Here is a 23,348-nt window from a genome sequence, read left to right as displayed (position 1 = left end):
CTTCCTCTCAATGCTGAGCAGTACTCCATTGTGTGTCCAGACCACAAGTTGCTTATCCATCCGTCTGTCCATGGACACTTGGGTTCCTTCCACTTTTTGGCTCCTGTGATTCATGCCACACACAGGGCGTGCGAGTATCTGTTTGAGTCCCTGCTCTCACTTGTTTTGGGTGTCCTGCCCCCCCCAGAAGGGGGATTGCTGGAAGCCGGCATTGTCTGTTTGCAGCTCTGTCTTCCCACAAGCCTGTGAGCTCCTTGAGTCTTGAGTCAGTCTTAGCTGTGCATCCCAGCCACCCCAGAGCCTTACCCTAAATGTCCACTCCAGCAGCTCCTTGTTGACCCAGTGAATGAATGAGGTAAATGAATGAGTCCTAATGCCCAGGTTGTCCCAGGACCACACATGATCGTTCCACGTGCCGTGCAAAATCTCTAGCAATCCTACTCTCAGTTCCTCACACCTAGACTCTGCATAATGGGATGGTGAAGATGGCATTTGGGGAATTTTTCTCAGGGAGCGAATTATCTCTGGAAGCACTTTGGTGAATTGCTTGTGGTGGGGTAAGATCCCCAGAGGAGCCTGAGGCCCCAGCAGTGGTGGCTGAATCCCTGAGGCGAGGGGGGGACAATGGTAGGAGAGAGGGGCGAACATTCACAATAGGGGACATTTATGCTGTGCTCACTGTGGCCAGGACTGCTGTTCCATTTGTTCTCAGGACAGTCCTGTGAAGTTCCTGTTGCTCTTGAGCCCATTTCCAGATGGTGAAACAAATTGAGAGAATGTAGGTAGACTGGTGCTCATCAGCGGTGGTGCCAAGACTCAGCACTCAGTGCAGAGCATTTGGAACCCACAGTTCTAGCGGCAGGGGGCAGGTGCTGTTTGCTCAGGGCTTCAGTGCCGCTGCGTGGTCCCCAGTCTGTTGGAGAGTTCAGCTTGGCCGGAATGAGCCTGCTTTCACGCCTGCCCAGCTGACATGAGGTTGGTGTGGAGCACTGGAGCTTGGGGTGGAGAAAGCCCCCAGTGTCTGCAGACAGTACCAGCAAGAGTCAGGCACTGGGCTCGGGGTAGGGAAGTTTTCAGATCTCAGCCTCTGGGCCGAATGTTGAGGGCCATGGGCTCCGGAGGTGACAGAAGCGTGACCCCTATACTGCTTGTCTAGGATGTTTACCCATCCTGAATTTGTTTATTCATCAGACAGCAAGTCTGTGAACCAGGCACTTGTGCAGGCCCCAGGCCAGGGCTGGGCCCTCATGCAGCTGTGAGGTGGGCGGCCAGGCTGAGCGCTGGAGGACCGGCACAGCTGGTGTGGATTGCCATGGGGACACCTGAGTGCCTTCGGAGCAGGGACGGAGCTCAGGGTAGGCTGGAGACTCAAAGGATGAACCAAGATAGGAGGGAACAGGGGAGGGAAAACATTTCCAGGCAGAGAGCACGGATGTGGGAGATAGTCCAGAGAGAGCACACGGTATTTTGGAAGGATTGAAAGAAGTCCAAAATAGCCAAGAAGGACTTAGGGGTGGAGAGGGAAGCAGGGAGTCTAACAGGTCGCTGTGCTGGGCGGAGGCCTGTTGCTGTGCGGCCAGCCTTGCCCTCTCTAGCTTGCCTGGATGCTCGGTGGCTGTGTCTACACTCCACGGTGCCCCTCCACCTAGGTGCTCCCATCCAGGTGACCCCGTGGCCCCCCTGTGCCAGGCCCTTTGGCAGGAGAGACTGGGAGCTCTAGTCTCCCTTCCCCTGGAGCTCTGGGACCTCTGCGCCCCCAGCCACGGCTTTGTCCCCACACAGCTGCCCTCAGGCTTGGTGAGTGCAGTCCTCCGTTCCCATGCTGTCATCCTCACCAGGATGTAAGCCTCTCAAGTTCAAGTTCATGTCTGATCATTTCAGTGTCCTTCTCGCGTCTCCATCCCTGTCTGGTTCAGACATACTGTGTGCTTGTTGAATGCAATTAACTTGCTAAAGGCAAAAGGAAGCGGGTTTTTCTCCTCACTTCCCTAATCAGGGAAGAATGTCAGGAACTAAATTCTTCCCTTTTGATTACAACTTAAATTCTGAGGCTTTAATTTATGTAGGGAAAGGGGAAGAGGCTTGCAGATCTGTTTCTGAGAGCCACGTTGGCTGTTTAATATTAGTGCCCAGGAGACATCTGTTTTCTGCATTTCTAAACCTAATTTCTTCATCCGCTGATACTTGTTGAGAGACTGTGACTTCCTCCATTATGAACTCGCCTGAGTGAGCCCATCCGTAATAGTATGTGTAATTACATCAAGATGTATATAACACGACAGACATGAAACCAGCACGAAGCTGACCCGTGTCCAGAAACGCATTTGGTTACATTGAACAATGAGCCATAGTTTGTTTTATTAAGGAAACACAACCTTCCATTTCCTGTATTCCCCCCCCCACCCCTCTAGGAATTGCTGTTGGATTAAAATTATCCCAATGAATTTCCCTTCTTTATGCGACAGTAGCTTGATTTACCTGATTTGGGTTCAGGGAGGAGAGATACTTGGCATGTTAATATGCCTATTTTCCACACTCAGGTCATGTCTCAGCAGTTGGTTGGATATCATTTGAGAAGAGGGGGACACAGATCTGCTGGGGGAGGGTTCCTGTCTGGGCGTCCGTAGAAGCTTCCAGAACTCTTCCTCCTGTCCCCGGGGCTCAGCAGGAGCCGAGTTTTCCTTGACTGGCACTCACCCCTCTCTGAAGCGCACGGGCGAGGCAAGCGTGGAAGGACTCCTAAACCAGCTGGTCCTGGAGCACCTGCAGCTGGCTCCTCTTCAGTGGGGTGAGTACGCGCCCGTCACCTCTGGGCGAACGCGCCTTTCCCTGCAGGTGGCCGAGTCGGCCGGCTGGCCATGGCAAGTCTGCATCTTGCCTGAGCACGGCTCTTCAAGCGCATCCCATCAGCACACACTTGTGAAAGGGTCAGCGCCCTCAAACACACGTGGTGATGGGTGTCGAGACACCCTCACGTCCCAGCTGCTGCAGAGTCTGACATTGCCCGTGGCGGCCCGTGGCCTTGTGCCTACGGCGTGCCTTCTGTCTGCGTGTCTGGATCTTGAGCGGTTGGCATGGGGACAAGGGTGCTGCCTCCATGCTCCTACTCCTCTCTGGATGAACTCCGACCACGGGGTTGGCACGGAACAGTGTGTATTTGGTAAAGACCTGAACTTGGTCCTCAACCCAGGAGCGTTCACTGTGACTAGCACCGACGATGTACCTGAGTGCTTCCTGGTCTACCAGCAGCTTTGACCCTGCTCTGTGCCTTCCTAAGAGCAGCCAAAAGTATCTTGTTGAGGAACAGACTAAGTGTATTGCTGTTGAAGTGAGAGACTTTATTATTTTCTGGAAATGATTCCATTATCTAATCTACTTTAGGTCAGTTGCTGGCAATCAGCTGTATTTTACCTCAGATATCATTGTAAATTAGTATCAAGTCTCTTCTCCAGGTAATCGAAGTATCCTCTCCCCCCTTTTGCATGCGAGAAACACATGGGAATTGTCCCAGGGGCCATGGGCCTTTTGGCTGGCCATCCCTTGCTTCCCATCAGTTTGTGAGAACCCCTGTACTGCATGGGGGACCCCTCCCCCACCGGTCTCCCTGCTCCTTCAGGTGAAGGCCAGCAGGAGTCCCATGAGAGGCCAATGAGTGGACCACATTTTACTCCATGCATCCAGCCTGAGTGGAAGGAAAGGGGGGGCATTTCTGCAGAGAATCAGTGTGTGCACCTCTGGGGGCTTCCCTCGGTGCCCAGATACTTTTCTAGGTTGGAACATCCCAGCTCCTGGTTACCTGGGCACAGCCAGGTACTTCCACCAGATGTGGGCAGCTGAGCAGAGTCAGACACCCAGTCCCTCCCACCTCCAGGGCTGGGACAGGCCTAAGAAACCAGGCCTGTGAAACAAAATGAAATAAAATGTGTGTTAACATATTCTGTCCCTCAAAAGAACTTCCCTGAGGCCCAAATAGTCACGGGGCGGCAGCCACGCCCTGCAGTGGGCCCAGGAGGGTCCAGACTCCTTCCAGAGCTCAGCCGGAGGGCCTTGCATCTGCACTGGATTCCTTAGAGGTGTTTAACTTTTCTGTTTTTTAACAACGTTTGGGTCCGCTGTCCTACACACATTATGGGCACGCCAGTATGTTGGTAGATAACACAGGTTTAATAATATTATCCTGGAGAGGATGCATGGCTTTAAAAAAAAAATCATCCTAGGACCTGGGAGGCATTTGTGCCAAGAGGCCTTGCTGGGAGGGCGTTAGCTGCCTCCTGGTGGCTCCCCCAACGGGGCAGCTGGGGGCCACACCTGTAGTGCCCCAGGCATCTGACCGAGCCGAGGTCCTGCGCTCACGGCATTAACACCCCCCAGAAACCACGCGTGACGTTTTCCCAGTCCGAGTGTCATAATTTGGTACCATATCTGGCTGTTTCCAGTGAACATCTTTTTGAACAGATTTTTGCTTGATTTTTTGACTAGACCGGTTTTCTAGTTTTGGAGTTACTAAGTCAAAAGATGTGAATGTTAGACTCTCGAGCAGTTTTGTCAAATGAACCTGTGACTGTTGATGGTGACGTGGCTGTTGTAGGAACCAGGATTTCTGAAGTCCCTTTCCCTTCTGTGCGGTGAGCACCGTTGCAGTGTGGTGGCCCACACGAGCTGGTGGGCAGTTTTGTCTGTCTCCCCAGGCCCCTGGCAATCCCCAGCGGAGCAGCGTCTTCATCCCTGGCCTCAGCTCATGGCAGCGCCCGCCTGCCATCACCCCAGCTGTTGGTGATGCCAACATCTCAGGCCGTGGGTCTGCCCGTCCCCTGTGCCCCCCCATGTTTGGGCTCTCCTAACCACTCTAACAGGGCCCTCTGGCCTGAGGGGTCTCAGAGTTTCTGTGCAGGTGCTCCTGGAGCTTCCAAACATCAGCCCGCTTTGCCTGGCTGACTGATTTCTTTCTCTGACTCAAGCAGGCTCAGGTGGGTAGCTCAACAAGATAAAACCCGTTATTTTGAAGTAAACATTTTGCACGTGCCTGTCACGTGGCAGGCAAGGCGCCCGGACATCACGCCGACACTTCTGACACCCCTGCACGCTGTGCATGTCCTTTTCCGAATGAGGACACCAAGGCTCGTCCAGGTCCAGGGTTCTGTCCAGCACCTGCCCAGCCGAGGGGTGACTGGTCCAGGTTCAAAGGCAGATGCCAGGGCACCTGGGTGGCTCAGTTGGTTAAGCGACTGCCTTCGGCTCAGGTCATGATCCTGGAGTCCCGGGATCCAGCCCCACATCAGGCTCCCTGCTCAGCAGGGAGTCTACTTCTCCCTCTGACCCTCCCCCCTCTCATGCTGTCTCTCTCTCATCCTCTCTCTCAAATAAATAAATAAAATCTTAAAAAAAAAAGGCAGATGCCCTCACATTGGCCTTTCCACCAGGTCACTTGATCAAAGTAATATATTCTCACCATGGAAAGCTAGGGAAAATCAGAAAAGTTGGACAGAGAAAAATTACTCTTTTCCCACCCCTCAAAACGATCTCTATTTCATGTGTATTTCTAAGCCTTTTTGCTATCCTCAAATTTAAATTTTATTCATAGAGATGATCAGACCAGGTTTGTACTTTGGTGTCTTTTTTTTTCCCTTGAAAAACACAAATATTCCCCGTGTTACAAACATGTCTTTATACATGCCATTGAAGGCCAGGTTATAATTTCATCAAGTGGACACAAGGTAACTTAGCTGCTCTTCTTTGTTTTGAGATGTTCATTGTTCTATAAATCATATGCACTGGCTTGCACAGAGAGCTTTTTTTGTGTTTTGGGGTCATTCTCTCTGCAAGAATTTTCTGAAGTTGTTCATATTTTCTGGGGTGTTGGTAGAGCACAAACATGTCCGTGTTGGCTGTGTGATGGTGATGACATCACCCGGTAGACGGGCATGCTGCCGGCACCAAGCTGCTGTGGGTCTTGGTCCTGGCTCTGCTGCTGCCTCGTGCTGGAACTTCCTTGGGCAAGTGGACGAGTTCTCTGAGCCTCAGTCTCTTACTTGTGAACTGGGGATGCTGAGGGCACCAAGTCGTCAGTGAAGGTGTGACGAAATGCCTGTGATCCTGGCGGGAGCATGCTCCTCTGCCCGTCCGAGCAGGTGGGGGACCACTGGAGCTTCTGTGTACCAGTTGGTCATGGAAAGGAGGAAGTGGAGATTCTGGGTTGCATCCAGAGGCACGGTGGGGCAGGGGCAGGTCAGAGCTGCAGCAGGGCTGGGACAGGGCCTGGGACTGGACCCCAGGTCGGCATGGTTGGGCTGTGGCTTTTTTTTTTTTAATTTAATTTAATTTTATGTTATGTTAGTCACCATACATCACATCATTAGTTTTTGATGTGGTGATCCACAATCCATTGTTTTCATATAACACCCAGTGCTCCATGCAGTACGTGCCCTCCTTAATACCCATCACCAGGCTAACCCATCCCCCCAACCCCCTCCCCTCCAGAACCCTCAGTTTGTTTCTCAGAGTCCATCATCTCTCATGGTGCATTTCTCCCTCCGATTCCCCCCCTCATTTTTCCCTTCCTTCTCCTAATGTCCTCCAAGCTATTCCTTATGTTCCACAAATAAGTGAAACCATATGATAATTGACTTTCTCTGCTTGACTTATTTCACTTAGCATCATCTCCTCCGGTCCCATCCATGTTGACGTAAAACCTGGGTATTCATCCTTTCTGATGGCTGAGTAATAGTCCATTGTATATATGGACCACATCTTCTTTATCCATTCGTCTGTTGAAGGGCATCTCAGCTCTTTCCACAGTTTGGCTATTGCGGACATTGCTGCTATGAACATTGGGGTGCATGTGGCCCTTCTTTTCACTACATCTGTGTCTTTGGGGTAAATACCCAGTAGTGCAATTGCTGGGTCATAGGGTAGCTCTATTTTTAAATTTTTGAGAAACCTCCACAATGTTTTCCAAAGCGGCTGTACCAACTCGCATTCCCACCAACAGTGTAAGAGGGTTCCCCTTTCTCCACAACCTCTCCGACATTTGTTGTTTCTTTCCCTGTCCATTTTTGCCATTCTAACTGGTGTAAGGTGGTATCTCAGTGTGGTTTTGATTTGAATTTCCCTGATGGCTAATGACAATGAATATTTTTTCATGTGTCTCTTATGGGCCGTGGCTTCTGATGTGCTGTGCCTCTCATCTCCCTCTGGAAACTGTCCTGTGAACTAGGGGGCTGCACCTCTGTGCGGGAAGACAGGGCGGGTTGCAGAGCCCAGCATGCTCCCTGACCGCCTGTCTAGGGGCTGTCTCCAGTCCATTCCGTCAGTACCAGTTGTGATTAATGAGGCTGAGCTGATTCCAGTGTCCCCCTACCGTGCCCCCTTCTACCTCCCTCAGCTGGTGACACTTTTTGTAGCTTCCTAGATACATCAGTGATGGGCTGTGCTTTCCATGATGGCCAGCAAATGCAGATTAGGTGTTGGCTACCTTACAAGGGGGTGTTTTCAGTGCACATTTGCCATATCATCCTCCGTGAGCCCCGCCGTGCATTCTGGCCCCAAGCTGTGGTGTGCAGACGGTGCGTGCACGCATGGGGGTAGCAGGTCCAGCAGACACATGAGACTGGTGTGGGGACACCCGCTGCCCTGCCTCAGGGAGCAGCACGCCCTCACATTTGGGGAGCAGGACACAGTGTCCAACCCATGCAAGTCTGAGAGATCATCACCACTATTCCCTTTTTACAAAGTAGAAAATACTCAGGGGTTTCTGTTACCTAAGGTTACATGGGGAATGTAGATGCTTGGGCTCAGGGTTTTGTCCGTTTATTCAGAAGTTATTTATCTACTGACCCTCTGCTCTGTAGCAGGCACTGTCCCAGGTGCTGGGGACCCACTTGTAAGTTAAACTCCATCCCTGCCTTTAAGACACTCCCAGTCTGATGCAGGTGGTGGATCCAGGTCCATTAACAGACCGTCCACACACAGCCTGGCATGTGCGAGGTGGGAGCTCATGCGGGTGACCCGGAAGCAGAGGCAAGAAGGAGCCGGGAACCCGACTCCTGCGACCACCTTTTTACGAAGGAGCCAGCTGTGCCCTTGGAGACAAGGCACAGGACCACCTGCAGGGCCCATCCCATCTGAAAGTTGCTCCTCCTGTCTTATGGCACCTGCTGCATTCAGCCCACTCCCTTCAGGAGTCGGGATCTGGGGGGGGGCTGGGAAACCAGGCTGTCTTTGCCTTGAGGATGGGCTGCATCCCAGGGACTGCCCTGCAAGGGGTCCTTTCATCAAATGTGTCACGTGGAGGCTTTGTGGGGTTTTATCTCAGACCTGAGATTCGTGCGGGATGGCTGTAGTGAGTCACCAAGTGCAGTCGTGTCTCAGACACCTTGGGAGAGAAAGCGGAGAGCCAGGTTCCAGCCAGCCATCCAGCGGGACAGGTGCCGCGGGTGGCCGTGGGGGGCGCCCAGGCCTCCCTGGAGGCTGAGCCTGCCCACTGACCCCTGCCTGTTTCCCAGGTAACTTAGCAGTGGCACAGGGCTGTGGATTTCTCCAGACCTCTGCTCCTGGGTGAGGGTGCTAGCCTGTGGGCACACTGATGAGGCGGGCTTTGCTGGGGCCAGGCTGATCAGGTGGTTCAGTAAGCCAGAGAGCCGGGTCAGCCTGGGCCGAGGACCCCTACCCTGGTGCCCAGTGAGGGCAATGGCCCTTCTGCCTGAGATCCAGCTGGCCAGGAGGTGGATGCAGGGGACCCAAGGGACCATCTCACCATCCCTTGGGCACCTTTGCCAAATACAAATATGTAAATTTATAAAGAACAGAAAAACAGAAAAAAATTTGTAAAGGATACAAAAGTAGTTACTTTTTTTTTGAAGAAAAATGATTAAAAAAAAAAAAAAACCCGTACACAAAGAGAAAGCCCCGGGCCACTCTTGATCCCCTCCTTGGGTATGACCCTGTGGGCTTCATGGGTCCCCTCCTGTCCTTTCCCTGGTGGCTGGCAGCCCTGCCAGAGGGGGCGGCTGTGTGCCCGGGATGCTCCACACACTCTGTCCTCACAGCCAGCAAGGGAGGCACCAGCGTCTGCGTCCATAGAGGGACCGAAACCTGCAGAGCCTCTGCTGCACACGGCTCAGGATGCTGTCCTGTGTCCACGCGGCTCATAGCGCTGTCCCATGTCCATGCGCTCGCTGGGCCGTCCCGTGTCCACGCGGCTCACAGCGCCGTCCCGTGTCCATGTGGCTCGCAGCGCCGTCCCGTGTCCATGTGGCTCGCAGCGCCGTCCCGTGTCCATGCGGCTCGCAGCGCCGTCCCGTGTCCATGTGGCTCGCAGGGCCATCCCATGTCGGGCTCCGGAGCCTGTTCCCACGCTTCTGTGAGACCCCGTCTCCCCTTGCCCCACCTCGCCCCCTCCACCCGATCTTCTCCTTGGTCCCAAGCATCCTAGTTTTAAAATAATGTTTGGGAGTGCTGCTGAATTGTGATAATTTCCCCCAAAAGAACAACGTATTTGTGGGGTGCTCACTGCAGTGCCTCAGGAGCTCTGTGGGTCCCTTTCTTCTTTCTTCTCCATAATCACCCACTGAAATCAGCATTATTATATACCTCTGGAAGAAACCAGTGAGTGAAAAGCTGATATAATTCGTCCCTGAAATTGCTATTTCCGCATCTGGTTGCTCCCTGAGAAGATGCTTCCTCACCCTGGCAGGCTTCTGCTTCTTCCTTACGCCCCCTGTGCTCCTACCTCCTCCCCCCCAGCAAATGGCTACTGAGCACCTTCTGGGTGCCTGTCTGGGCTGTGCTCACGGGGACTGCCCCTGAGTGCCCAGCTCTCGGTCCCCCTCAGCTTCAGCTGCCTGCCACTTTCTTTGAGAGACACCTTCTTTTAGGAAGGGGATTTCTGCAGTAGGATTTGCTTGTGGGAGAGGAGAATGGGATACAGGGCCATGCCTTGCATCCCTTGACTCTGAATCTGGGAAAAAGGTTCATGTCTCTGCAGTGTGGTGTGTGGTGAGCTGGTGTCCCCTGGTGCCCTCTGGCTCCACAGGTGCTAAGAGGGCGGGTGTGGGTGCAGTTTTCAAGCTGCGAGAAGACGCTGAAGGAGAGTGTCTGAGATCTGCAGGGTGGCGGGTACCAGGCTTCCAGTCCCTGGTGAGCATAGAGTTCATGAGGGCTCCCTGCCCACCGGAAGTGGGCCAGGCACCCTGGTTATGATAGACCCAAGCCACCGAGCCAAGAAATGTCCCAGCTTTTGGACTCGTACCCGTGATTAACACAACTCCCTTTGTGGAGAACCTCCTGGGATTGGCCTCTACTGTCGTTGAACATGTCTTATGTCACATAGTCCCCACAACACCCCTGAGAAGTTGGAAAAACCACCCTTGTTTTATCAAGCTCGAAAATCAGAGAGATCGTGTCCCCATCACTGGTATATGGGTGGCAGAATGAAGAGTGATTCTAGGCCTGACTCGACAAGACTCCTGTCTGCACCCTCACCTCAAAGGGAGAGACTCCAATCAGAAGCAGGTAGTCCCCCGCACCCCCAAATGTAACCCCAGCGAGGCTGTACACTGAGTGTTTGGTCTGTTTCCTTTGCGAAGACAAAATCGTGCACAAGTGACCTTCAGAATTCAAGAGTTGCAGAAAGCTGTGTGTGAAGTCTCCTTCCGACAGCCATCCTCCCACAGAGCGCCCCGGCCCACCGCCTGCACTCTGCAGGTGCCCGCTACGGTTTTGTTCTCAGTGGGAGCACATGAGAGCTTCTCTCTTTCTTAGGGACGGGTGTTGGGTATCACCCACACACCCCCACCGCAGCACACCCGGAGCCACCACGTTGTTCCTCACCGCTGCGTAAGGTGCGTTGTCCTTCACTGACTCTGTCTTTTCCCCAACCCTCAGGTGGCTTCTGATCATTTGCTTTTTGAAACATTGTTGGAACCAGGAAGGGTGACAGTCCTCCTGTAAGTGAGGCGAGCTGGAAGACGCTTATTTTAAATTCAGCCATCTCTTTACAAATATCTTCCATTTCTGTGTCATGCTTAGAAGGACTTCCCTCCTCTACATTATACAGATAGTTTAAATTCTCATACGTCCATGGGCTCATCCATTTTAACATTTAGGACCTTTATTTATGTGGAGTTTATTAAGGTGTGAGGAAAGAGGCGTTGATCCACCCTTTTTCCAGAAAACTATTTAATTGTCTCCAAGTCATTTAATAATAATCTTTCTCCACTAATAAGCAGTGTCATTTTTCTCATCTGTTCAGGAAGAGTTTTGAGCTCTCTTCCATCCATCCGTCTTGTCCACCCATGAGCCAGTACCACCCTTGTCACTATTACGGGTTTATAGTATATTTTAAGATTTGCTTGGATATTTGCTTCAATGTCATTTTCTTCCCTTCCTCTCTTGTTTCTTTATTTAAAATTGTGGTAAAACCACATAAATATTCCATCTTGACCATACAGCCCAGTCATGCTAACTGCATTCATGTTGTTGTGCAGTGGACCTCTACCTTTTCTGTCTTACAAAATCAGAACTCTGTGCCTGTGGAACAGCTTTCATATTTTTATTTATTTTTTAAGTAATTTATTTTTTTAAAAGATTTTATTTGTCAGAGAAAGAAAGAGAGCAAGCACAAGCAGGGGGAACAGCAAAGGGAGAAGTAAGCTCACTGCTGAGCAAGGAGCCCAATGCGGGGCTCCACCCCAGGACCCTGGGATCATGACCTGAGCTGAAGGCAGATGCTTAACTGACTGAGCCACCCAGGCACTCCCAGCTTTCATAGTTTTATATAACTTCAGAAAGAGTTCATTTTTAACAATTAAATTTCTAATGGTATCTAACTGCCTCTTCTCCTGAAGTCATTTCCCCACTTCTGTTTATTTTATATAATTTTGCTTCCTCTTCTCTTTCTTGATTCAGCTGGCTAGTAGATGATCTACTCTGTTCCTCAGTTCTTGTCTCTTCTCTTTAATTCTGTCCCCATCTTCTTTCTGCTTTATGGGGGCTCACTGTGTTAGTTTGCCCTCACTGATTGAGCTGCATATTTAATCCATTTATTTAAAATTTCCATAATTATTTAAGGCTATGAATTTTCCTAAAATTACTGCATTCTCCATGTTCCGATATTTAACATTTTCATGATTGATATTTTTTAGGAATTTTGCAATTTTAATTGGTTTCATTTTTGTCCCAAGAGTTGTTTAAAACCTACATGTTTTGTTTTGTTTCCTGAATTTGTTCTGGCTTTCTAATGTAATGGCCTTGTAATCAGTTTAGTGATATTTTCACCTCTGAGAATTTACTGAGGTTTCTTTGTGGTTTTTTATGACCACTCCACAGGCATTTAAAAGGCAGATATATTCCTTGTTTTAAGTGTATTGAATTACAAAATATATCTGTTAACCCCTTCATCAATTACATTGTTTAGGTCTTTAGGACCCTCACTTATTTGACCCACTGGGGACTTTGAAAAGTGAATTACACCTGCTGCTGCCTCGGGTCCTTTTCAGCCCGAGGGGTTTCTGTGTGGTTGGTCCTTGGTGCATAGGTGTCCTCCCTGTCCTCATCTTGCCACACTCTCCATCACTCGAGGCGCCCTTCCCGGTCTCCTTCGTGTTTGTGGCCTTGTCTGATACTGTAACTTGTCCCTGCTTGCTTCTTGTTCTGCGGGTGTGCCTTTGCCTATCATTTTGTCTTAAACATTTGAGATTTCCTTATTTCTCCACGCAGTTCTCTTAGATGAAGCCTGGAGTTGAATTGTGGTTTGCGATCCAGCTTTAAAGTGTTTTTCATTAATATGTGAGTGTAGGCCATTTGCCTTCCTTGATATGGCACATATATTCGTCTTTTTTTCTGCCATATATTCTGTTATACGTTTTGTTTTTATAAGTCTTTTGACTTTTGTGGTCTGTGTTTTCTTGTTTTGTTTTCTGTGATGATTTTATTTTTCTGCCACTTTCTTCCTAAAATCTCCTACTTCTCTCGTCTGACTGCCCCACCCTCACCACCTTCTAAGGCCTTCCCTGCTGTATTCTTCTTCACAGTCCTTATCATTCTCTGAGAGTTCATTATATATACAGATTTTTTTTCCTTGTGTGTCTCTCCTCCCCTGCTGGGGTATAAACTCTGGGGAGGAAAGATCTGTTCTTCACTGTATTCCCAGAACCTAGATCGGTCACCGGAACATTTAGTGCATACTGAATAAATATTTGCCAAAGGCATGAATGAGGTGGTCTTCACAGCGTGTATCTGAAGTGGGTAGTTTAGGGCCAAGAACTCTTATGGGATCACAGTGTGAGTGGGCCTCAAGGTTGACTTGCCTCCCACATGTCATGCCGGGGTCCTGTGCTGGTGGGACTGGGCCCCAGTCTGCTTCCTTCTGGCCTGCCCCTCTTCCTAGGCCTGCATCACACAGGGGTAGGGTGTCAGCCTTGCCGTGCTTTATTTTCATTTTTTGTCTCACCTGCATTATTCCAAATGTGCTAAACAAACACAGAGCACATGCTTAAGGCAAAGTGTTTGAAATTAAGCTGTTTAATTTCTTAGGATGGAAAAAATGTCTGGAAGCGAATGTGGGTCAGCTTAGGCTGCAGTACTAAGAGGTTTGGGGGAAAAACAGCCCCTCCCATTTGAGGACCCGAGAAGGAAGCCATCCTTAATGAGGCGCTGGCCTCCGGGCCACTTTGAAGCCAGACCTTGAACAGTCAAGCCAACTTCAAAGACTCAGCCTCCTGACCTTTCTCAGGCTGCTCCTGACAACATCCTTCTCCCCAAGGCCCTTTGCCGGTGACTCGTCCCTGGACCATTGATCCAGTGCAAAAGCTGGGAAAAAACAGCCGCATAACCTTCGCTTTCAGGGTTGCCAGTTATACCAGAGGACGCGCTCCTTAGCTTGCAACAAGTTCACCACATCTCCCTGGATGGTGGACATGTGTAGCTCCAGGTGGGGCAGAAAAACGCAGGCACCGGCCCATCTTCCGAAATCACAGCAGATCGGAAGGAGCACAGCTTTGGGGGCCAAGTGCCTGGCATCTCCCCACTGAACCTTTTCCCTCCATGAGTGTGGGTCTGTTGTTTCGCCTGCAGAACCCGGTCCCGAATCTGCAGATGGACCCCAGTCCCACTGCCGGTGAGGGTGGGGAAGACTGAAATGGCAGGATATGGGCATGCCTCTGTGACATTGCACTCCCACAGGGGAGACGTGCTCAGACACAACAGTGGTGATTAGTTATCTTGTGTTGAGGACTCCTGAGGATGTAATGATAAAGACACATGCAAACAAGGTTCTGCATTCCCTTTTCCAGAGAGTTGACCTCTTCCTACAAATGTTCCATCCTGGTTTGCCCAGAATTCGCTGGTTCTTGCTGAAGAACCGGCTTCACAAGGGGGTGAGAGCAAAGCGCTGTTGTGACATGGTGGCCGCAGGCTGGATGGCTGGGTAGACAAGACCACCTCACTCTGTCATGTCAGGAGCCCAGGGCTCAGAGCCATAAAGCTTCTGCTCTGAATGCCATGGTTCGTACATGCCATAGAACTCAAGGCACACCCACGCCCCTCTGGTCTAGCATGGCCGCACATGGAGACCAGCTCTCCTCTCCGTATGTGTGGCTTGACAGCAAGAACAAAGTGCAGCCATGGGAAGGTGCCAAAAGCCAGGCCCTGCCCGCCTGCAGGAAGCCCGCACTGCCATGAGCCACGTGGTTCCTGGGACCTGCGGGCTGTTAGGTTTGTTTGTTGCGGCCTCAAATAGCCGTGTTCAGGTGGCCAGGGTGGGCTGAAGGCCCCTCAGCAAGAACTTGTGGCTCTCCTGCCCTCCATGCATTGAGCACTTGCTTCCTGAGCACACACCATGAGCCCAGCTCTGGGCCAGAAATGGGGGACAAGGGGGTGGGCTGTTAGGAATGCCAAAGGCAGTGTTGCCTGGTGTGATGGAAAGAACTGGGTTTGGGCCTCAGCTCTTAGTGATAGTCCTGGCTTATTGGATGGCCGTGAGTATGTCACCAGGATTGTCAAAACCTCCCTGCCCTTGGGGACACAGCAACATGCAGGAGAGGCTCAGAGCCTGGGTCCCCAGGCAGCTGACCGTCTCACAGGGAGGCATGACCTTTTCCAGGTGGCCCTGGTGTGAGGAGGCTATGCCCCCACTTTAGCAGGTCATGAGGAATCGAGAGAAGTCTAGCTACAGTTGGGGCATGCTCTTTGTAGCAGGAAGATGCAGGGGTACCACGGGTGGCCTGTGTTTTCTTTGTGAAACAGGAAGTGGGATCACATCAAGGGATGGGGGAATGTCAGCAGATCTGGGAAATCTGAGGATACGGGAGAGTTTACGTACAGCAAGGGGCACAAAAGGAGCTAGGCCTTGGTCAGGATTCATTGGAAGGAGGAAGGGAGGCAGGGATGTGGTCAAGAGAGAGGCAGAGGGGCACCTGGGTGGCTCAGTCGTTAAGCGTCTGCCTTCGGCTCAGGTCATGATCCCAGGGTCCTGGGATCGAGCCCCGCATCGGGCTCCTGCTTGGCGGGAAGCCAGCTTCTCCCTCTCCCAGTCCTCCTGCTTGTGTTCCCTCTCTCGCTGTGTCTCTCTCTGTCAAATAAATAAATAAAATCTTTAAAAAAAAAAAAAAAAGAGAGAGAGGCAGATTCCATTCCAAGGAGAGCTCTGTAGGAAGAGGCGGAGTTCCCAGCACGAGCTAACAGGTAGAAGGTTCTCGATCCATACCCATGAGGGAGTTACTGAAGGGCCCCGTGTGAGCAGGACCGGGCCAGGGGCAGGGTGAAGGCTCATCACCCAGCCACCAGTGAGTTTTGCCCTGGATTGTGTTTCCAGGTAGGTTTGCCAATTTTATTTCCCCTCCAAACTAAATTGATGGTGGGAATACAGACGAGCCAGCACAGGCCTCATCCTAGAGTCCAGGGACAGACCTGCGCGCAGCTGGTGTTGAGCAGGTGGGTGGACTCTGGTCCCACGGTATAGGATGCATGCAGGGAGCAAGACCGTCATGGGCCATGGGAGTGGGTGGGCTCCCCCCTTCCCCCCTGCCCGGAGAACAGGCCACACCGTGGTAGAGGTCAAAGGCTGACGAGGACTGGGAATGTGGCAGGTGGTCACAACAGCAGGAAGAAGTAGAGGGCTCTCGGCAGAGGCATCTCGGTCACCTCCCGCTGCAGAGACGTTAAGTGACAAGCCAGCGCTGTCCTCAGTGACACCCAGTCCTTTCCTCTCCCCGCCCGCTCAGCAGGTGTTCCTGTGTCCCAGGCCTGTCCCAGCCGAGGTTCTGTAGCTCCTGCACACAGGTCCTCACCTCTGCCCTCCCCGAGAGACCACCCTCTTCCCACTCTGGGTGGCACTTATATCTGTGTGTTTCATTCTCTGAATGTGATCTTCCTGAGGCCCGAATCCATCCACTATTTGGTTTCCCAGCCCCTCGTGGCACTAGCATGAGGCTCTGGGCCCAGACTGACATGGAGCATAATTTCTGAAGCAGAGTCAGGGCCCAGGGTCTGACATAGGATATGGTGCTTCTGGGTGTAACAGTCCTGGGGTCTCCTGGACCAGCAGGACAGTTACAGACGATTGGAGCTCAGAGGTCATCACAGTATTTGACATGAAAGAATGGCAGGGTGGGGAGGGCATGCTCTGGGAAGCATGCCCAGTTAGAAGGGAAGAAATGCTCTGATTGGACCTTCTGTTCTAGACCCAATATTAGGTGTGGAACAAACTGGTTTAAATTTGTTGGGCCAAGTTTTGAGAAACCACAGTGAGAATGTTCCATTCTGTGTTTTATCATGGACTTGTGTCCTCCATGGCACCCGGGTCTCATGTGGATGCACCTCAGGGCAGCCCGTCTCACTGAGCACAGAGACGTGTGTGGGAGAATCAGAGCCACCCGTGTGCCCTGCTCAGGAGTGACGTTCAGCTCCCAGGGCCACGGTACCGTCCTCTGCCTCCGGGAACCCTGCGATGGTCTCATGAGGACCACGGCCTGTATTGTCAGGTGGTTTTCACAAGCTTGTTCTCAGTTTGAGGAAGATGTGGGCTTTTCTCTAGAAAACCAGATAAACTTGGTTAACATGCTTTGGACAGCTTGGGGGCATCATTCATTCAGTTGTTCATGCTGCGAGCATGTGTTCAGTGCTGCTGTAGGTCCCAGCACTGGGCTAAGTCCAGAGATGAAGGATGTGTCCTCAGCAGCTCAGGGGCACCATGCTGGCTGCGTGGGAACGGAGCTGACATCAGTACCCGCTCTCTGGGCACAAGGGCGAGAGCTGCCGGCAGGACAGTCTCTGCTTGGCCATTCCCTCTTTCAGACCCCAGACCACCATGCTGTCATTACAAGGAAGCATTAATTCACCTGCTTTCTGATGTGGGTGACACCACACACCTTTTCCATTTCTGGAACCATGAACTTCATTATGCAGAAATTCAGCTTTGCTTAGTAAGCACTCGAGAGCCCTGCTTTCACTACATGTCTCTGTGGGTCATTAGGACAGTGAGCAGTATTGATTGCTGCTTCTAAAAATGGAAACAGGATGGGCTTAATGATCAAGAAAGGCACGGTGTGAGGACTCTCCCGTGTGCAGAGAATCCACACTCGAAGAAGACATCCGGTTCCACCTGGGGGCATCTCCATTCAAGTCAGGGTCACTTCCTGAACTTCAGGGGGCCAGGCGTTGGGGGATGGGGCAGGAAGAGATGAGGGAGTTCCAGCCCTGGAGAAGCTCCAGGTCCATAGGCTTGGCCTAGGCATCCCTGGTATGGTGTTGTCGGTGCCTTGTGTAGGGCTGAGCAGGGAGAGTTCAGAGAGGAAGCAGAGGGTGAGTGAGGGCTAAAATTCAGGGTAGAAGTTCAGCAGAAACAGGAAAGGTCCTGGGAAGACAGCAGGATGAGCCAGGGCCGCGAGGTGGGATGCGGACAGTGTATTGAAGGGGTGAGGGGGTAGTGGCTGTGTACTGGGTGGTGTGCCCGCATTAGCAGACCCAGGTTGCAGCTCTGCTTGCTGGCTCTGGCCTGGGCAGAACTCGTGGTGCATCATCTTTCGGCTTTCAGGCCCCTCCTGGTGCGGGTTGTGTGACAAGTGATGATCACAGCAGTGTGGGCTCTCCCACGCACATCTCTCCCCACCTCCTCCCCGTGCAGTCACCGCCCCTTCCAGGACCTTCCCAACTGTCCACTGCTTATAAACATCTGACGATAGAGCGCAGAGAAAATGTAAATCAGTTGCAAAGCACATTGCGGATCTTGGCGAAGATGCAGAATTTCTTGAAGCAGGTGAAAACCATACGGGAGAGTGGGAGAGCTGCTGTTGGACCCCCCGCCCCTGCCCCCCAGCCCTGCGCCAAGGAGGGCCCATGGGGCAGAGCCTGCAGGGGCCTGAGAAGGCTCCAGGCTCCAGGAGCCTGCTGAGACCTCCAGGAGGGCTCCAGGCACTGTGGGCACGTGGCCGTCTTCCCACCCATGCTGCGGCTGCCGATGCAGACTGGACGTGCCACGCTGTGCTCTCGCATACAGCGGTTAGAGAAGTCCTGGAGAAGTCCTCTCAGCCCGACTCTCTGCTCTTTTAAAGAATCGCTACCTATAGTCAATGTAACCTGAAGTTTATTAACTCACCTCAAGTAAACTTGTTTTCATCATTTCTTTTCATTTCACTTTCAAAGTAAGGCCCCAGTCACACCGTATTTCCACAGTGTGCTGTGACGGGTCCCATTTGTATATGGGTTTACTTAAAAAGTTGCCTTTTTTGAGCAGTTCTGAGATGGCCAGGCCTCCTTTCCTTGGGACAGCTGTCTGTTCAGTGGCCAGTTGAGGACACTGAAAGGCGGGGGTCCATGGAGCAGGTTACTTGGCTCCCTCGTGCCTTCACCGGCGCTGGCTGCCCCCCGCACCCCACCGCACGCTCTGTGGCAACGGCTCACGAGCAGCCCACAGCACCTGCATCATTTTCCTGATAGGACAGGGGCTTACGCTTCTGGCTGGGAGGTGGCAGAGGGCCAAAGGGACCCTCTGCCCCGCTCCTGACTTGGGGGACACGGCGTGCACCCCCACTGCCTCCCTGGCTGGCATGTCCCTGCGCATGGCCGTTGGCGGCCGTGAGACATCAGGGCACTGGACTGACGTTAGCAGGCAGATTGGGGTTCCTGCTGTCCCCATCACTCCCCACGTGGTGCTGCATCTCCCAGGCCGTGGTCAGAGGTAAAATGGGGACCATCTCTCAGAGTGGCTGTCAGGCCGCACTTGGAGCTTGTGTCCAGTCCCACGTGAGCACAGGGAAGTAGGATTATACCCCCTGCTTGGGTTTCTAAAGACCTGTCCACTTCAGATCCCCATGGGCTCCCGTTGTCCTCAGAGTGCAAGCACGCTAGCGGGACCTCCAGGGCCAGACCTGGTCACCCCCTGCTGGCCCTTGGCCTCTCCTGCTGTACGGACCTACACGCAGCTTCCAGAAACCTGACTCTCACACTCCTGTGCCTTTGCACCTGCTCTTCCTTCTGCCTGGACTGCCCCATGCACCTTCCTGCTCGCCTTTCAGAACGCGGCCCAGGCACCCTATCTATCTGAGCCAGCCACCCCTGCCCCATGCTCCACGGGCCTCTTGGCCGTTCTTCTCCTGCACTCGATCGCCCTGGCCCTGTTTTCTCTCGCAGACGGGGAGCCTCCAGGAGGGCAGAGGTGTGGCCGAGTCAGTCCTGTGTCCCCATGCTGAGCGCAGCACCAGACTTATCACAGGCCCTCAGAGAGCCTCTGAATGGGAGGTGAGTGCGTGAATGAGCGGAGGCCTCGGGATGAACACAGGGAGGAGGCACAGGTGGCCGAGAAAGTGAGTGCGGGAATGCATGAGTGCACGCTCTCACCTCACCTGGTTTTGCCTGCACCTTCTCTCCACCTCCTCCCCTCCCCCCAGGCCTTCTCTGGCAGGCACCAGGTTTTGACATGAGAAGAAATTCATTCTGAAAGCAAGTCTGTCACATTTTCAAATGGAGACCGTGCTCAGATGCAGTCATTGCAGCAGCTCCTGAGGAAAGAAAGTCGTAAATCCCTTCGCCAGTCTGCCCACTTTGCTGTGGGCCTGCATTACTCCTGCGCCTAAGGGAGAGCAGGGTCTCGGGCTGCGGCCGGGAGTGGGTGGGCTCGCTTCCCTGTGTCCTGCTCTCAGAGGCTGGGGGCAGGAGAGGGAGGAGCGCTGAGGGCTCTCGGGTCCGTCTGCGGTTCCAGGATGTAGCTCCGAGGCTCGGCACTGGTCCTGAGAACGTTCCAGGTGGAGGTGGTAACAATCAGAAAAGGCACATTAGAGTTAGGCAAGTTTCTGCCCTGGGCTTGGGATCTCCCAGCTTTGTCCTGAATCTGCAGCCCTGCCCAGTGTCTGTACCCCTCCTTCCCACAGACCTGCTCCCCAAATTCCCAAATCCCTGAGGTGCCCATGATGGGGTGGGAGGGACGTCCACACGGGAGCGAGGACAGATAAGGTAAGCTCTGAGAGAGGGAAAGCACTACTGCATTTACTGAGTGTGTACTGAGTCCTTCCTGCTTGTCTGCTCCGCCTCCTCTCATCCCTGATGCCCCAGGGAGGTGGAGAACATTGTCCATTTTACCTAGAAGTTCCTTGCGTTTCCACCAAGCAGCCTGCCTCCCAGTGTCTGGTTCTGTGGGAGGCCCGTGCTGGTTACGCCTGCTGACGGGCCGGGTGGCTCGGGGGTCGCCTCAGAAACTGTGGGTTCTCCCTGCCCTATAAACGTGTCGCATGGCTCCCATCACAGGCACCAGGGCCAGGCTCCTTCCCAGGAGAGGAGAGTGCGTATTCTCCAGCAGCTCTTGGGTGCCCTGCACCTGATGGGGCTTCTCATCAGCTGCCCCACAGAGGGCGCAGGTGCTGGACTGGCTGCGTACCAGTCACGGGAAGAGTAGGCACAGGGATTCTCTACCCCTTGCCTCTTAAGGGTTCTTATTCATACCGCAGGCCTGGGGCTCGGAATCCCCATGTTTAGTGAGCCCCCACACAGCTGCTTTGAGGAGCCAAGTTGGGAATTACTGCTGTTCATTGTCTGGGGGCCCGGTTGGACCGGCAGCATGGGGACACCATTGTCATCTGAAGCTGCGGAGCCTGAGGTTGCCAGTCCCAGAATCCAAATCTTTCAGCCTATTTTATTTATGTATTTCTCTTTTGATCTGTGGGCCAGCTCCTGGTTATAGGGTAACCAGGTAGGCCTGATTGTCTTGTAGGCATGTTTGTGGAGGAGGAGAAGTCTCCCGCCTCTCCGAGACTTGAACAAATAATAGTTTAATGATTGACACGCCTGCCTCAGGAGCCCCGTGCAGCTGCCAAGGAGGGTGACTAATCACACGGCGGCGGGAGCCGGGGAGCCGTGCAGACGCCTGGCTTCATGCTGGCAAGGGTGGTGGCCAGGCTGGTGTCATTTGCAGAGGGCACGCAGAGGCCAGTGTGCTTCTAGCACCGGCCTCGGCGCCCACTTGGCAGTCCCTTTGCATAGCTCCTTCAAGAACTCACCATTGCCGGCGAGGCTCCTGAGAGGTTCGACCAGAAGGGAGGAAGGATAGGAGTTCTTTAGGGTAGTGCTTGTTAACGATTTAACCGTGTGCCTGGCACTATGCTGAGCCCTCCTCACGAGGTAGCTGCCGTGATCGCTGTGACTCTTACCTTCCCCTGAGCCCCACAGAGGCTGAATTCCTTCCCCACAGCCACATAGGGAGCAGAGGGGCCAGGTTTGAGTCCAGGTACCTGGACAGGCTACCCTTTATCAAGAACGCTGTGCCACGTGCCCCCACGCGTCGTCCCTCGCCCCCACCCCGGGTGCAGACGAGGCTGCTAAGGGTGGGGTCCTTGCCCAGGCAGAGTGGGACCTCAACCCAGGCCTGGCTCCGAGCTGAGCTAAAAACATTGGCAATGGCAGCATCTGTGATCTGAGGCCCCAGGGAACCACGCTGGCCCTGTCGACTCTGACTCAGAGAGAAGGAGATGATTTCAGTTCGTGATGTCCCAAAGTCATGGAGGGAGTGCAAAAATCTTCAGGTGTCAGAAGAGCTCAGCCTGCAGAGGTTCCCGAGCACAGGGAGCCCCCTAAACCCTCCCAGGCTCGGATGGGCTGCTAGAGCGTGATGAGTGTTCTACCGCAGGACACTCAAAGGCAAAGCACAAGCAGATGTGCTCCTTTTCCTGGTGCTGTGGTATTTTTCAGATGGTCCTCACAGTGAGACCCTTTGCCCTGAGAATCCCAGCAGAACAATGATTGTGTGTTTGCATATTTGTTATATAATTATATATAATATGCATATGTGTATCTGAATATGTGATAATTACTCATGATTACAATAACCACATGACATCTGTAATATAAAAGTATTAAATAATTACAGATTGATTTACAAATGAAAATAACAAAATCAGAGTAAGAACCCTTTGCCTCCTCTTTAGCATTGCCGCACGTTGGTCCCCAGCTCTGCCGTCATGTGCCCCAACCATGGAGGGCCGCCTGCGGCAGAGGCCGTGCCCAGGCCCTCAGAGCGAGCACCCCGTGCCCTCTTCACCTCTGTTTTCCACTTCTTGCCAGGTATGCTCCTGGCCCCCTCCCAGTTCCTGACCACTGCACCTGAAGGAGATAGTCACAGCCTTGTGGGGCAACCTGTCTCCCATTTCCTGGAGCTCAGGAGTAAATCATGCCCTTGGGGAGGTCAGTGGTTAGGGACCTGTTCATTTGTTCATTCACTCATTCATTGGTTTGTTTGTTCATTCAGCAGTGAGTAGCTGCCTTGTGTTCATCCTTCTGGTAGCTCAGGATGAACTTCCTTCCCAGCCTCTGCTAGCGGTGGGACTGACAGCCTCTGAGTCACTGACTCAGTGCCCCGTGGTGAATCCGATGGAGGGAAGCACAGGGGTACATTCTCTAGCTCTTTCCAAAAACAGAGGAGAGATTTGGAAGGTGCTTCTGAGTGACCGTGTGCTGATCTCTGGACCTCCCCCTGCCACTCACCCCACGGGGACCCAGGCTGCAAAGAAACCGGTTGTTCAGGTTGCCAGGAAGAAGGTGGTCCACACATCCGCATTCATGCCCGCGGTGGCGTGACTGACAGGTGCCGGGTTTGGGGCAGGCCAGCCGGCACAGGCTGGAACAGGGCAGGTCTTGGGTGAGTGGCCTTCCCAGATTTGAGGGAGATGCTTCCATGTGCTGATGGGACAGGAACAGTGGACTGCCAGGCCATGTCACTTAAGAAAGAACATTTCATGAGAGGCCTGGACTCCTCTGGTACCAGGAAAGAAGATGCAGAGAACAGTCCTGGATAAGGAACAACGCGTGACCTGCTCAGCACTTTACGCTCTTGCTCGGAAGGTGGGGGGCGCGCCGCGGGTTCCTCTGTG

The 23,348-nt window shown here is 52.8% G+C and overlaps 1 protein-coding gene across 4 annotated transcripts in view; it reads left to right on the top strand.

Annotated features, from left to right (window-relative positions):
• The window catches only part of TRAPPC9 (trafficking protein particle complex subunit 9), a 544,520-nt gene that overhangs the window by 431,021 nt on the left and 90,151 nt on the right, over positions 1–23,348 (top strand). For all 4 annotated transcript variants that reach the window (XM_073893249.1, XM_073893250.1, XM_073893248.1 and 1 more), the window contains one exon: positions 2,688–2,788. In XM_073893249.1, coding sequence (XP_073749350.1) covers positions 2,688–2,788 — 101 coding nt within the window. The remainder of the gene's footprint in view (positions 1–2,687; positions 2,789–23,348) is intronic.

Source organism: Callorhinus ursinus, unplaced genomic scaffold (genome assembly GCF_003265705.2).
Source record: "Callorhinus ursinus isolate GAN/ISIS: 27379988/994484 unplaced genomic scaffold, GSC_fseal_2.0 scaffold5, whole genome shotgun sequence".
NCBI classification, from domain to species: Eukaryota; Metazoa; Chordata; class Mammalia; order Carnivora; family Otariidae; genus Callorhinus; species Callorhinus ursinus.
The sequence above is the reverse complement of the archived record's forward strand: the minus strand, read 5'-3'. Positions and strand labels throughout refer to the sequence as shown.